This window comes from Tauraco erythrolophus, chromosome 11 (assembly GCF_009769465.1).
Source record: "Tauraco erythrolophus isolate bTauEry1 chromosome 11, bTauEry1.pri, whole genome shotgun sequence".
NCBI classification, from domain to species: domain Eukaryota; kingdom Metazoa; phylum Chordata; class Aves; order Musophagiformes; family Musophagidae; genus Tauraco; species Tauraco erythrolophus.
This window is the reverse complement of record NC_141475.1, coordinates 5,986,343-6,000,760: the sequence shown is the minus strand read 5'-3', so window position 1 is coordinate 6,000,760 and position 14,418 is coordinate 5,986,343. Positions and strand designations below refer to the sequence as shown.

Below are 14,418 nucleotides of genomic sequence, written 5' to 3'. Positions count from 1 at the left end.
TTCTGCTCTGGTGCCTTGTTGCGATTATTACAAAAAATAAGTGCAGCTCCCTCTGGTGATGGCACCATGTGGTATGTGCACGCACAGCGTGCGTGTGTGTCTAGAGGTGTTGTGGACCACGTTTTTCTTGCAAGGGCCGCATCACAAGAGCTGGTGACACTGTCAGTCTGAGCATCTTGTTGGCGCTCTCAGCAACCCTCTGTCTCTGAAGTTCATGTATCAAACAGCCACTGTCCCCAAAATGAACTACTTTGAAGGGTTGAAGATCTTTTGTAAGCAACTCCTGCGTACTCTTCACCAATAATTACAATGTTTACAGTATGTTTTGATTACAATTGTTTACCTTTTTTTTTTTAACAAGATGCAGAAAGTCTTAATGTAACAGTGACAGGTTTTTTAGCCATATGCTCTATTTTCAGACTACGTTGTACTGCAATTTAAAAATCTGATTTTTTTTTTTTTTTGGAACAGACTGCACTAAGCTAACTGTCTAAAGGTGAAATTCATGCATGTGGCAGGGACTGACCCAAACTGTATGTCTAAGTTAGGCACACTAGACATCAGGTCAGAAAAATCTTCTTTGGCGCATTCTGTAATACTGAAAAGATACAGCCCAACACTAAAAATACAACGTCAAGGAGAGGTGTGTCCTTGCTTCCTTGACCCACCTGACTTACTGAATTTGAATCAAATTGTGTTAATTCTCTTTAAACAGCTTATTAACAAATTATTAACTAGAATAAGTCCTTTTTTATTTGTGCTTACTTTACATCTTTCACAATTAATACTTTTTGGGTGACAGTTTACCCAAACTGTTATTATGAAGCTTCTACTAATAGCAATGAGATTCTGTGGGTGCACCTTCTAGTTGCTTCTTCACAGTGTAATCAGTAAATATGAGAACATATGTAGCTTGTGTAGTTTAATTCAATGACTATTAAGCTGATCATAGTGCTAGCACTCTTCTAGAAATACACTCACCTTTAACAAGCAGTTGAAAAACAGAAACCATAAACATCAAAAATAGAAGCCTTAATCCTGCAGTATAGCAAGGTGGATGTCTAAAAGCTGCCTTAGATTCCTGCTGAAATAATTCTATTACATTTGTAATCAACTGAGAGAGAAATAATTGCTTTTAGCTTCTCTGCTGTGGAGCATGGATCTGCAGTGGACTGTACAGGAAGTCAGAGGGAAACAGCCAGACTAGAGGAAGCACACAGAGGGGAAACGAAAAGTATTCAAAGATAAATGAAGGTGTGGATCCTTAAGTATCTAGTGTGTCATCTGGCAATAAAAGTATGAGGAAGAGGTAACCAGTCAATCTGCATAAACCAGGAGAACAAAAAATAATCACAGTTAAAGACAGACTTAGGCAAATACAAAGCCTCAAGGACAGAGGATTGGGAAGTGTGTGAAGAAGTTGGGCCTATAAACTTATGAGGAAAAGTTATATATAGAAAACACAGGAATGGTTGCAAGAGACTTCTGCAGAAACCATAAGAAGCTAAATCCATTGTAGGAATACAGATGCTGTTTCAGAAAGGAGTAATTTAGTGGTTCAATGGGAAGAAAAATCCAAACCAAAACAAATAAAAACATGAACTATATAAGTTATTTGGCTTGAAAAAGTTGAGTAAAGTCAGAAAACAAGTCCTAAGCTTCCCAGAAGACATACAGCTTGTACTGAAGATGCTCAGAAACATAGCAGAAGAGTTGGTCAAATAATGAAAATATTTTGAACAAAAGAATTCTAGAATAAAGCCGAATATGAAAAATAAGACATTAAAAGTAGGTATGTCATTCCCCCCTCAGTGTACAGTGATCCCAAGGAATCCTTAGGTCGCTGTATACCTACTGCTGGGTCTTGTGCGCCCGTTGTGCCAGGTCTCCGCTGTCAGGAACAGCCGCGGGGCGATGGGGACTGCTGTCATAGCCGAACACTTCTGTCTCCACGCTCGTGGGGCTGGGAGCAGTGGGACTGGGGTAGGGGACCAGGAGCAGGGACATTCTGCGTTTGCCTGAGAGTTGAAGTACTCAGAATTACACTCGCCATTCAAGTGTATGTTCTACATCACATTTGCAAGATAAGCTCAACCAGAAACGTGGCGTTTATCCGAACGCCATTTTCCTGGGGAGCCGCGATATAACGAACAAATAGAGAAGGAGAGGTGCGTGCATAGTCACAGGTTAGGATAACCCCGACATGGCCATTCTAGGCATGGGCCGTTTCAAGTGTTGCTTCCAGGCAACCTGAGAAACTTGGTGGTAAAATGAACAACAACAACAACAAAATTATCAGAAAAAGAACTTTCAAAATGCTGTGTACAGCTCAAGCGGAGATACACAGAGGCAGAGGAGGAGAGGAGGCTGTCAGTCCCTCTTTGTGGGTACATGTAGTCCAAGTCTTGTGCTCTGCATGTTTCCATGTGCTTGAAGAGAGCTTCCCCCTTCAGTTTCTATAGATACATATAGCAGGAGCATTGGCAAAGACAAGAGATACAAATGTCAGTGTAAGTAAACGTGCTTAGGCTAGAGAGAAAAACACAGGACAAAGGAATCTACCAACATTGGTCTAATTCCCTAGCTGGAAAAGGTCTAGACTGGAGAGATGTGAATAAAATTCTAAACCCATTGTCGGTCCTTAACCATGTCACGTAAGTTATGCATAGCTGTTCAGTTAAATTATTCTAATATTGTGCAGGTGGTTTGTGAAGCAAGATGTATTATGCAAAGCTTATTGTAAGTATCTGAATAAATACAGCAGAAGGAAACCTTCCGGGGGTGTCAGTTGCTCCAGAAGGTTAGATGTCTGTTTTTTTCAAGTGAAAAAAAGGATTTAAGGGTTGAGTGGTACTACCTCCTTGAGTTGTGCTACTTTCTGGAGAAACTAGGAAGGAATAATGCATTGGGCCTTTGGATTTCTGTGAAATAGGGACAAAGGAAGAACAAACCAAAGAAGATGTCTGACAAAATTGAAGACAAGTAAGTTAATTTTGCTTATTTATGCTATAATATATGAATGCTAGATAAATGTGAGCAGAAGAAGCAAAACCAACTGCCAAATATTTTTTCAAAAGGAGCTAAGAGCATATGTGGAGGAAAATTAACCATAAATGTTATCTCAAAGGAGAGGACCTACTTGGAATAAGCATATATATGGCAGTTATGTCTAAAATCTGTTATGTTGCTATTGTTTTGTGAAATGACAGAACATCTGCTCAGTCACAAGGCACCAGTAAAATGCATCTTTATGCCTAAAGCAATATGTCAGTCCCTAACAAAAAACGTATATAATAGGCTAAAAACAAAGGCGCATTGTCTTTTTCAGTTGTAGTAATTTCTGACCTAATAATGGTTTAGAAAGGATTTTTTATTTTTATTTTTGAAAATAAATGAATGGAAGAATTGAGTCATTTATGACTCTTTTCAAGATTAGGCTTTGTACGTTATTTGTGCATAAGCTGGCAAAATGCTTTGTCTCTGCAAATCATGTTTATGTCACTGAAGCACTTTTTAAAAGGCAACTGCTTCCAAGTACCTTGAGAAAAGATCATGCTTAGCTTACAGTTTCTAAATGCAGTATATAATCAGCCATTTTTTGATCACTCTGAAAACACCAGCAAGTACGGAACGTGTGCTCCCATGACGAGTGGACAGAAGTCAGATTTCGTGTCAAAGCTGTCTTTTCAGAGAGAAAAAACCTTCATACTGAAACCTGTCATATAGAAAACTAATTAACAAATCCCTCAGGAAACAATTACTGAATGGGATTTGTCTCTGAATATTCTAAGCACACAACTTTTAAGTGGCTTTATTCAAAAAGTGTATTCTCTTAGATTTTCATTGTTGTGTTCACTGACCTGAAAAGCCTGAAACTGTGGTGCAAAATATAATTTTAAAACCTTTTCTGATGAAATGAGTTTATTATCCTATAGCTTGGAGTCGTCCCCTCAGATATACATGCATATATGACCCCTCAGAAAAGAGACTAATCAATGAAATGGATTGAAATTGGCACTTTTATCAAATAGTTTTCATGGAGCTAAACAGTTACTCTTTAATTAATGGGTGGAAGTATTCAACTGGAACATGCCTTCATGAAAAACCATGAGAATAGATTTATATTCTAACACATCTGTGGTCAGAGTGAGAATTAGGGTTAGACTCATCGTAGAAAGCTCAGGGGTTGTGTGTCACACAGTCTTTGAAGCCTCTGAAGTCTGAAGGACTCTTCTGTGTGACCGGGAATGTGTGTGCTACATTATCAAGTATTAATGGGGGAGAAAGACAGCAACCATTCTCAGATGACTTCTTTCTTCTCTGTAAAACTGTATGTCAGCAGAACTTTTTTTTTTAAAATATCACTTAAAGTTGGCACCTTTGCTGGAATAAATAAAATGCATGAGGATAGTCATCTGTATCTGACTCAGAGCTGAATAGTGATAACGTGATTTTTACCTTTCAGCTGAATCAGGTACAGATACTAAAGCTTTCCCACAGAAAGACTGTATATTTTCTCCAAAACCCTTTAGAGGTTTATGAATGTGATCGAAAGCCTATTGCAGTTGGGAAAATTCCTGATTTGAGTCAGTTTTCAGTTGGGACGTACAAATTGTATTGATCTATTTATATAACCTTTTCATGAGTAAGAAAAATTGTCTTTCAGATGTGCAAAAGCTTGAAGACTTAATTCTTAAGCTCTTAAGATTCCAGTGTTTCCTGGAATCTTAAGCAGCAGGTATCTTCTGCTTTGTGAAGGTACAAGCTCCAGTGCCCAGCCTGAAATCTGTTGCAATTATTTAACCAAAGCATCAATTCTCAGCATCAAGACACTGCATTCCCAGGCTGGAACTGTTGTGCGGAGTTGCCAGAGATGGCTGGATGGATCAGCAGCAGCAGGCAGGGTGTAAGTCAGCAAAATAAGGCTTGTTTAAGAGTGGTTTATAAGCAATAATAGCAATGACATTACTGACTCCGGTCTCTATCTGCACTGTTAAATAGGAGCAAGGGTCTGTGACACTCTGTACAGCAATCTGTGGGGAAGCTGAAAGTTTTAGGGGTTGGTGGCAACAGCGGGGAGAATTGTTCAGGCTTTTCGTCAGATCATGGCTCTCTTTGAAGAGACTTTGAACCTTCATAAGACCTCCAGCTCCTGTTGGGAAACCTCTCAGTCCCCTAGCCGCAAAGCATTAAGGGCATTACCTGTCCACATCCATCTTCTGGACCTAGCAGAAGTTAGTAAAAAGTGAAGGTTAATGTCTTTCGTTATGATCTTCTAAAGCTCCACCATCAGAGTCCATTCTGATGCAGTCTGTGCTATTTCAGTGCAGTAAAAGGCCTCTGAGAAAGGTTTTAAGATTCTGTGAAAAAATGAGATGGAGAAATGTTGGCGTACACTTTGCTATTGTACTAAAACAGTGATCTCACTAAAGTCATGTGGTGGTGGCCAAAGGACATGTGTTCCTTCAATATCTGGAAGAGAAAGATGCTAGGTCACAAGTCACTATACAGTGGTGACATAGACTTCTCAACAGGGTTGCACGGTGTGAGTGAAGCTCCTCTCTAATGTAGCTACACTATTTCATCTCCTGGAATGTTTGTTTTTTAGATAAACCATTATCTCTACACAAAGTTGGGCTCTGATTCATCATTCTAGGGGAATGGTAACCACAGCTAGAAAATTATCTGCTGGAAAAAGTTTGGAAAGGGTTTACAAGGTGAAAAGGTTTGGTAGGTTGCACCTGAGTTGACTTTAAGTTGTAATGCTGAACATATATATAAGGTTTCTGTGTAATTCGATGCCCCTCTATCCTGGGAGGCCAGGAAAGAGCTGGGTAAACCTCCATTAGTATGGGCAGGAGATGCAGATCTGGGCTGCGGCTAATCTCTTTTCGTAGTGAAGGCACTAAGAACCCAGAAGTCTGTAAAATGCTGCAATGCACCATGTTGAAAAGCTGAGCTTGTTTCTTGGTCTTTGTCCAAGGTGGTGGTGCACGTTCGTTCAAGTATTTACTTGTTTTGAGCAAAAGTCAGAATTGTGCCCTGAGCGCTGAATGAAATAAAATTTTTGAAAAGGAGGAGTACCTTAACAGGCAGTAAACATTCCTGCTTTGACTGGCAAACAATCATTAAAAGCCTTTATTAAATATTGCGTCCATTCTGTTCACCACGTAGCCATTTCTCTTCATTCTAAAGGATTATAACTAAGAATGAGTCTTCTCTAATATGACCAGGACACAATAAATCTGTGAAAGAGCTGAGTTATCTTTCTTCGTTGTAGGCAAATTTTTCCAATTGTTTAACAAAATGTTGTTATGTATTGCCATGACATCAGTCTTTATATGAGACTCAACGTTAAGCAACTAGTTTATAAAAAGCAGTCACACAGTAACAATTACACAGTGTTTAATGCGCGTCTCCACTGGAGTCCATACCCTCGCCTCCCACTTACTGATCTTCCCACTGCAGTGTGACGTTATTTGTGTTTCAGAATAAGCAAACAGATCCTTTCAGTGAAAGGGTGAAAAATTTCCTGAATTCTGCCCCATAGAAGTTGGCATCCATTATTGCACAGAGCAGGATCTCTGCTGCACTGATGCAAGCATTTGTCAGCCCCAGAGTAGAGGATGGCAGCTCAAGGTATCTACAGAAGGAAGAGACTATCACACAAAGCTTCCCACTACAGAGAAGTTGCTGTATCTGTCGTCATTCTTTCAACCTGGTTAATACAATTGTATTAGCCCTGTGCTCCAGTTCCTCCCCCAGCTCCCAGCCCACCTTCTTTTTAGTGTGAAATGTGTTTGAATCTTCAAAGTAGCTTCATTTCAAAATACATTTTGCTCAGTGCCAAGAATAATCACAGTCCTCTGCGATAAAGCAGATCACAAAGCCTGAAATGGATCTGCAATACAGTGCGGGGAGAATGCTTGTGATGAAGGGTCTTGGATAGATCCAGAATCTGACCAGCTTTGGGAAGCATTGCAAAGTTTTTGCATTTGGTTAAAATATTTCCGCCTAACTAGAATAACAGGTCCTAATCGTAGCTTGTCATACCATACAAGCAGAGCTAACGTGAACAAGGTTTTCGTAACTCTGAAAAGGAGACAAACAAGCTGCTGCCTATCAAAACAATGTTCACATGCGTTGTAGGTTGACTTTCAGCTACGTGAAGGAAGTGATCCGAAATACTGGATCGGCCCTTTCCATCACTTGAAAACAAAACTAACACCCCTCAGTGTAGTTTTCCAACAAAATTCAAAAAAGAAATTGGTAGTCACTCACAAAATAGGGTGATAGGTATGAGGGAATGGAAATTCGATAGTAACCAGGGCAACTTAGCCAGGTTGCTAAAAAAAAATCCACTCTGGGCCAGGGTATTTCCTGATCACTAGGCTGTAGGGGAAGCAGAGCTGTTGGTGCTTTTCTTTGCAGAAGCTCTCCCACCTTCTTTGATACCCTGAAGTATCCTTTGCACTAGCAACGACAGATACAAGCTGTTGAGGAGGGTGGCCACTGAGGAACCTTGGTTCTGAATGTTGTACAAAAATGACACAGCTCCAACAGGAGAGGTGCCATGTAGCTCAGTGAGCAGGTGCTCCTCTCAGGTGTAGGAGGCACCTACACCTCAATCTCCTTGAGTTTTGAGTTTCTCCTCAATCACCTTTCCTTGATGAGTGCCTTATAACAGAATGTATGGGTCTAAGCCAGTTACTTAATTTCTCTCCAAGTGGTGCTGCTCTTGTTCTCTGTTAGATTCACTGGAAATGAAATGGGATTTTTCATTTTTTGGAACTACCAGCGAGCGACAACTGTTGACAGTGACAGAATGAGAAAGAGTAATCTGAAAATCGAAAAGATGAGTTTGGGGAGTAAATATGTTGTTATAGCAAGTGTGACCTAGTATGATACATTTAGATTTATTTTCAAAAGGCTTTCTTATTCTCTACTGAGTCCAGTAAATATATTTCAAGTGAAATTTAACAAATGACTTGCAGTTGGTACAGGCATCTTAAATGACACCACCTTAAAAATCATATCTAGGGGCCAAAGTTTCCAAGTGACCAAGTCCATAATGAAAAGTAGCAAATATCCTTAACTCTTCAAAGGTTGTTAAGCATATCCTGGTCTTCAATTGTAAATTACCCAAAGTAAGTACTCAGGCAGCTGGCAGCTTGTACCATCGTTAACCAGTGGTCTCTCAACTATGGTTAGCAAGAGTAAAAGCTGCAGGACCAGAGATCCTTGTGATAATGTTGGTAGATGTGTTGTTTTCAGTTAAAAGTTTGATGGTAAGTGTCCCTGGTCTTCTGTGGTGAAGAAAATTTGATGGTATAGTCTGTTATTCAAAAATATTTGGATGTCACTGTCAGAAAAAAACTCCAACTTGAGTAATTCTTGAAAGTGAATGAGAGAGTGCTTGTTGCTTTATAAACCCAGCTTGGTCACCAGAGGTAGGAACTGTGTAAATATTCTGACTGTTGGTGGGTTTTCACTTCTTCCATTTTAGCTGGATGCTGAGAAGGCAAAATTAAAACTGGAAAGATGGGCTTCCCGAGATGCTGGCAGTGGGGGTGGAAGAAATGAAGAGATGGAGTCAAGCGGGGATTGTGATGATGAGGATGGCTGTCAAGGATCCGGTGACAGAATTCACACAGCAGGTAAATACAGTTTCTATAGGCACATACAGAGCTTAGAAATTCATAAATGTCACAATTAGGTGGACAGAGCTAAGACTTGCACTGCTTGAATTACTGTCAAAATCCTACTAAATTCAAAGGATTCAAATCTTAATCCATGAAGAGCTGCAGTAAAAATAGAATGATACAGACAGTAACCCAATATAATTTAACACTTGGCGTGCAGATAGAAGATTTAAATTTAGAGTGAATAATATCTGCAATGAAATCTAGATCACAGAAATACTGGAAGAGCCTTCCTAGATAATGTGAGCTCTTCAAATAAATAGAACATTAATGTCCTTATAGACTGTGCTAAGTGTTAACATAAATATTTATTGGTTGCATAATGATACTGAGGGATGATCCAGAAAGAGTTGGCTTCTGAAAGTATATATTCCTAAAAAAACACATGAAGTCTTGTGTTTTTTCTAGTGGTGAGCTGATGGTTAAATAATTCTGCAATATTTATTCATTAAATCGGTTGCATAATATGTCATCAAATATAGAATCAGCACCAGAATCTAACTTAACTTTCACCAAAATACTGGCAATTTAGTATGTAGTTAAGTCCTTACTATAGTAAGTCAATAATAAGTAAGATGTTTCCTTCTAAATGCTTGATATTATTAGTTTATCTTATCTGGAAGTTCTGATTTGTTTCAGCGTATCAAAATGTAACTGCTTGAATCACTATAGTGTGTGTAAATATAACGTGGGTTGGATGTGCAAGTATGTGACATACAGGTATAATAGTGTTGAAAAATAATACTCATTAAGATGGCTGGAACTCAGGTAAGTTTTAAATTGCTGCTTCATTCTGCTGAGATAAACTAGTGCCTCTTCCTTCTCCTTTTACCATTAAGTGGTGCGTGGGAGAAGGCATCCCATATTCAAGTGAGACTTGCAAACAAGCTGTGATCAAGGCTTCGGTTGTTCCTATTATGAATATTTGTTCAGGAAAACCAAGCTTAAATGCGTATTTTGAAATGTGTGTAAAATTTTAGATTTAGTTTGCAGTACCAAGATAGAAATACGTGAAATTTAGTTTGAATTTATGAGCTATATGATCAAGATACATGAGGAAATACAACATAGGGACAGTATTTTAAAAAATTATTAATTGTGACTAATAGATCAATTAAAGATTTTCACCATCTATTCACCAATGTTTTTTGAATACAAGAGCTTTGATACAATGTTATTTTAAAACTATTTGTTTAACTTTTTCATTGTTTATTGTATTATATACGTAAGCAAATAAAAGACTGTTACATGTTTTGGGCCCTGGGGATTTGTGAGGGTAAATAGTTTAATATGCCTTCCTCTCTTATATGGAATAACACAAACAAAAGCCAGGTGCCAACTACTCTTCAATGAACAATGAAACTATTAATACACTGTTTGGGAGGATATGTGTACATAGGTACATGGACAATGGCAGATTTCAGGTGTTCAAAAATAAAATCTTGAACAGCTTCAAGACTTGACCTACAGCTGGCTTTAATAATGGAGAACTACTTAATGTCTCTTTTTCCCCTTTTTTTGCAATCTATTTAATTAAAATATTTTATGCTGATATAATCCTGGATTTAAAAGAATTATATTTATATAACTAGCTGTTTCAGAATTTAGTAGGGTTTATATCCAATTAAAAAGGTAATTACAACTAATTTTAGAGAATGATCTTGATTCATAACAGTAAGAATAAGTATTTCATCGTGTGACAATAGTAATGCTGTTTCATAATTAGCTTTAAAATATTGTACTGTATACAAGCCACTAGCAATAAATCTGGTTTGCATATCTGGATACAATTAAGAGATAAAATGGAGTAATCTCATTATAGAGCTTCTTTGCTTTAATAGAATGTTAAAGAAATAAACAAACATCAGATTAGTTGAATTTACTCTTGCTGCATGTCCGTAAGATGGTGTTTCTAATTGTACAGCCTGTGAATTTGTTATATTTCCTAAACTTAAAACTCATCAAGTATGTCTGACCATTTTTTTGGGGAAGTGGAATATGACAACTTTAACTATTCTTACTTGCTTGAAGTACACAGTGAATTGAGACATGAATTGAAGCTAAAGCTAAATCCCAAATAAAACCCTGATTTGAAGCTTAGTAAATTCAGTGGGAATATTCTTACTATGGCAGGTTTGGATGGAGACATAAATGATAGCTATAAAATGCCACCAATGTCATCAGTGCATGTTGTAGCATGCAGTCATACAGTAGAACAAAAGGAATAGAAAAGGAAAAAAAGCCTTTCAAAACAGACTTTTTGGCAGAGCAATCATGCTTTTAGCAACAGATCCGTGGAAAAGAGAGAAGAGAGGAAAGGATTTCAAAGTCAACCTCTAAAATGCCGAATTTAGAATGTAGTAAAAATGCACTATCATATCTATCATTTATTTGAAACCTACATGAAAATGCTGTTTACAATTTATGAGTTGAGAGACCTGCTCTGAGCTCAGATTGCTTTCAAATAGTTTCTGCAAACCCACTGAGCACTCATTCCTTTCCACGTCCCAGAAAAGAAAATACCTTTTCATTAACAATAAATTGCCAGGAATTTCATCAGTATCTAGGTTACCATCTTCAAAACATTTCTGTTTGCAACTATTAAAAGATCCCCCCCTGCACAGGGTACATCGCCAGCTCCCCAGTTTGCTTTTCCAAATTGCTAGCAGAGGGCCTGGCTCCTAGGTTTGAGATTTCTATGTGTACCAGGTAGGTAAGCACAGAAGTGATCCTGGGCTAGTATGTTCCAGCCAGGTCCGTTGTACATATCCTTTTCCCCCCCTTTTTTTTTTTCGATTGAAGATTGCCGTCTGTCATCTTGCAGTGGACAGGAAAATCCCATCCTTTTGTTTGTCACCTTCTGGCTTTTGAGAATCATTTCGGCATATCAGCTAATCATTTTATTTTATGTCTGCAATGAAGATACGTGGCTATCTATTATTTAGTGCTAGGTCTTTGTTTACTTCTGTTACAAACAAGTCTTTGCTCGCCAAATTCATTGTTACCTAAAAAGATCACCACTTACTCCTTTAATCATAATGGGCTTAATTATCTATTCTGTGCCATGTGTGTTTATCTAGGTGATTTCCTAAGAACAAGATAAACAAATTCTCAGCAAACCAGTATTCTCTAAGGAAATTATGTATGGTAGAATATACTTTAAAATGTCATATTCTCACAGGCCTTACCAATTAGTACAAGCATCTCTTCTTGGGGAATGCTGTGGAAACAGCCCTGTTTCTCAAGCAGACCCATGTGTTATTTGTTGGCAAGTACCAACTTTTTAATGACAACATCTGTTAATCATCTTTGAACAAAGCTTTGTTAGGAGAGATTTAAGGAGAGGGAAGCAAGCTGTATAAATCTTGAGGACGGATGGGGAAGTGGCGCTGCGATTTGCACCGCTTCAGCCCTGCAGGTTTCTAGGCAGAAGTGCAAAGCGGTGTCTCCATCTGAACCTTGCTTAGCACTGTGTGGTCACGTAGGCCTAGTCTTACAGGAACTTTGATCACCAAACGGGTCCACTGTTGTAAGTTCATATTCTTAACCCTGTCCTGGACTGTGAAGGGAGGGGGTGGTGTGGAGGAGAGCAGGGATTGCTCAGTGCCTTGCAGGATCAAGCCACAGGAATATGGACTAGGAGAGGGATTAGTCTTCATGAAAAGACAGAATAGCAACAGATTCACATTGTGTCCTGCCTCTCCTCCGTTCAGAGAAGAGGAAAAACGTTTCAGTCTGTTCAGTGAAAAGTGGGAAGGAAGTTAGTGCAGGGGATTTCCCATTCCCAGCTGTGCTGCACAGCTGTATGTTGTGATGAGGCCCCACCCAAGCAGTGACAACCAACATTAGATCTCTGTTCAGGGAAACCATCAGGTGATTATCCGTTAAACAAAGTTTAGAGGAAATGTTTAAACCACAGGCAGGGACCTGAGTTTAGTGCAAGCCCAAAGTCACCTATACAGAGCTCTGGGCTTTGTGGGAGTTATGGAGCATTATGTTGAAGAAAGCTTGTGCTGACACCATTTCTTGGCATAGGTCCATATGCACAGCTGTCTGCGGACAGGAAGGACATGGGTATTCCTGGGCTTGCTCTCTAGCATGTGTCACTGTGCTCTAGATGAAGCTGTATGTTTTGCATAGCCAGGGTAAGACAGAAAATTAATCCAAGCTTCTTTCTAGAGGAGCCCGATACAATATCGTGCCAAGTCTCAGGGAATGTAGTTAGTGCTGGACTACAGCTGTCCTCTTGCTGGCAAGGCAGACAAACAGCACAGATTAAGGAAAACATATTTTAACCTGTCCTTGGGCTCGTCCTTTGCTGAGCAGAAGAGACAAAGCCAAAATGTGTGCTGTACATGAGCTGCAGTCTTTGCACCACGTAGGTATAATGTACATGTGGGTCAAAAAACTCAGCCGTCGGATGGGCATATGTTAACTCCACTCCTTCTGACATGCCTTGAAACTTTAGATCGTTGGGAAACAGAGCCATGGATTTTACCTTTCCCCTGGCTGGGTGCCTGCTCCACACAGAGATGGACTTCTACTTTGTCCCTGTCCCAAAAGCAGTGGGTTTCTATGGAATAACGAGAAGTACCTGACCAGTGCTGACCCTTAGGAACAGCAGATTTTAGACAATACTTTAAACTCGTATCTATCAGTGCAGGCATTCGATAAACAAACACATCCTCTGACATCCCAGAGAACATGACTGTGTCAAATGCGCTTTATTACTGTGGTTTTTGCCAAACGTTTATCTAATCCCAGTATCAGTTTTCTTCTGTACTTCTTCCTAATTCTTTCATGAAGCTCCCTCCCTTTAATAAGTGCTTTCTGATTTCAGACATCTCTCTCAGTCGAATATCCTGCTTATTGTCACATTTCAGTACCTGAGTGGGAACCTACAACAAATGTACTTTGTAAGCACATTCAGGTGACATGATTCCAACCCTTGACTTTCTTCTTGGCTGTTTAGACACTCCACAGCTTCGGTGCATCTTTCTGCTCTAGACAGAGTATCAGAAGAGATTATCCTGGTTGTAGATTGTTCTTCAGGGCATGTGAGAGGGATTTGTTTTGCTCCAGAATGCCTTTATAAGTGCAGTCAAGTAAATTTTCTTTTTTCTTAATGTGTTCTGTCTGATCTGTATCTGCTCTCAACAGCTATGGAAAGTTAATGTATTTTTCTCACTGCTCATGAATGTTTTCATTATCAGTTTTTTTCTCTTTGAATATCAAGATTCTTCTCTCCTTTATTATGTTAGCGTTCTCCCGGCTTGTCTGTCTTTTCTAGGCATCAATATAACTGTGTGAGCTGTCATTTTAATCATTCTTCATTTCCATTCACCATGTTACAGGATGCGCTTACACTTGTATTTATCCAAATATGTAATTGTACAGCTGCTGATTTTGTAATTATTAGTACAAAACATCAATATTCTGAGATCATAATATCTGCTGGCAGTCAGCCACGCTCATCAACTTCTCATCTCCACACGTCTTCACTTTCCTCACAGATGATCCTAGCTCACAGAAATACTGCATTTTCAGTGTCTGCCATCTTCCTGCCTAGAGAAACCTCTCCATCATGCCTCATCCCCATCCCACTGCCTTGCATAGCCACATTTCTACATCCTTTGTTGAACAAGACATTTTATTTCCAGCTCCACTTTTAGAGAGTCTATAAATTCTTTTATTGCCTTAGTGTAAATGCTTCATT

General features: G+C 39.1%; 1 protein-coding gene across 1 annotated transcript in view; it reads left to right on the top strand.

Moving 5' to 3' along the window:
* The window catches only part of LOC104374787 (glypican-5), a 384,054-nt gene that overhangs the window by 282,550 nt on the left and 87,086 nt on the right, over positions 1-14,418 (top strand). Inside the window, exon 8 of the mRNA XM_086618456.1 lies at positions 8,507-8,657. Coding sequence (XP_086474582.1) covers positions 8,507-8,657 — 151 coding nt within the window. The remainder of the gene's footprint in view (positions 1-8,506; positions 8,658-14,418) is intronic.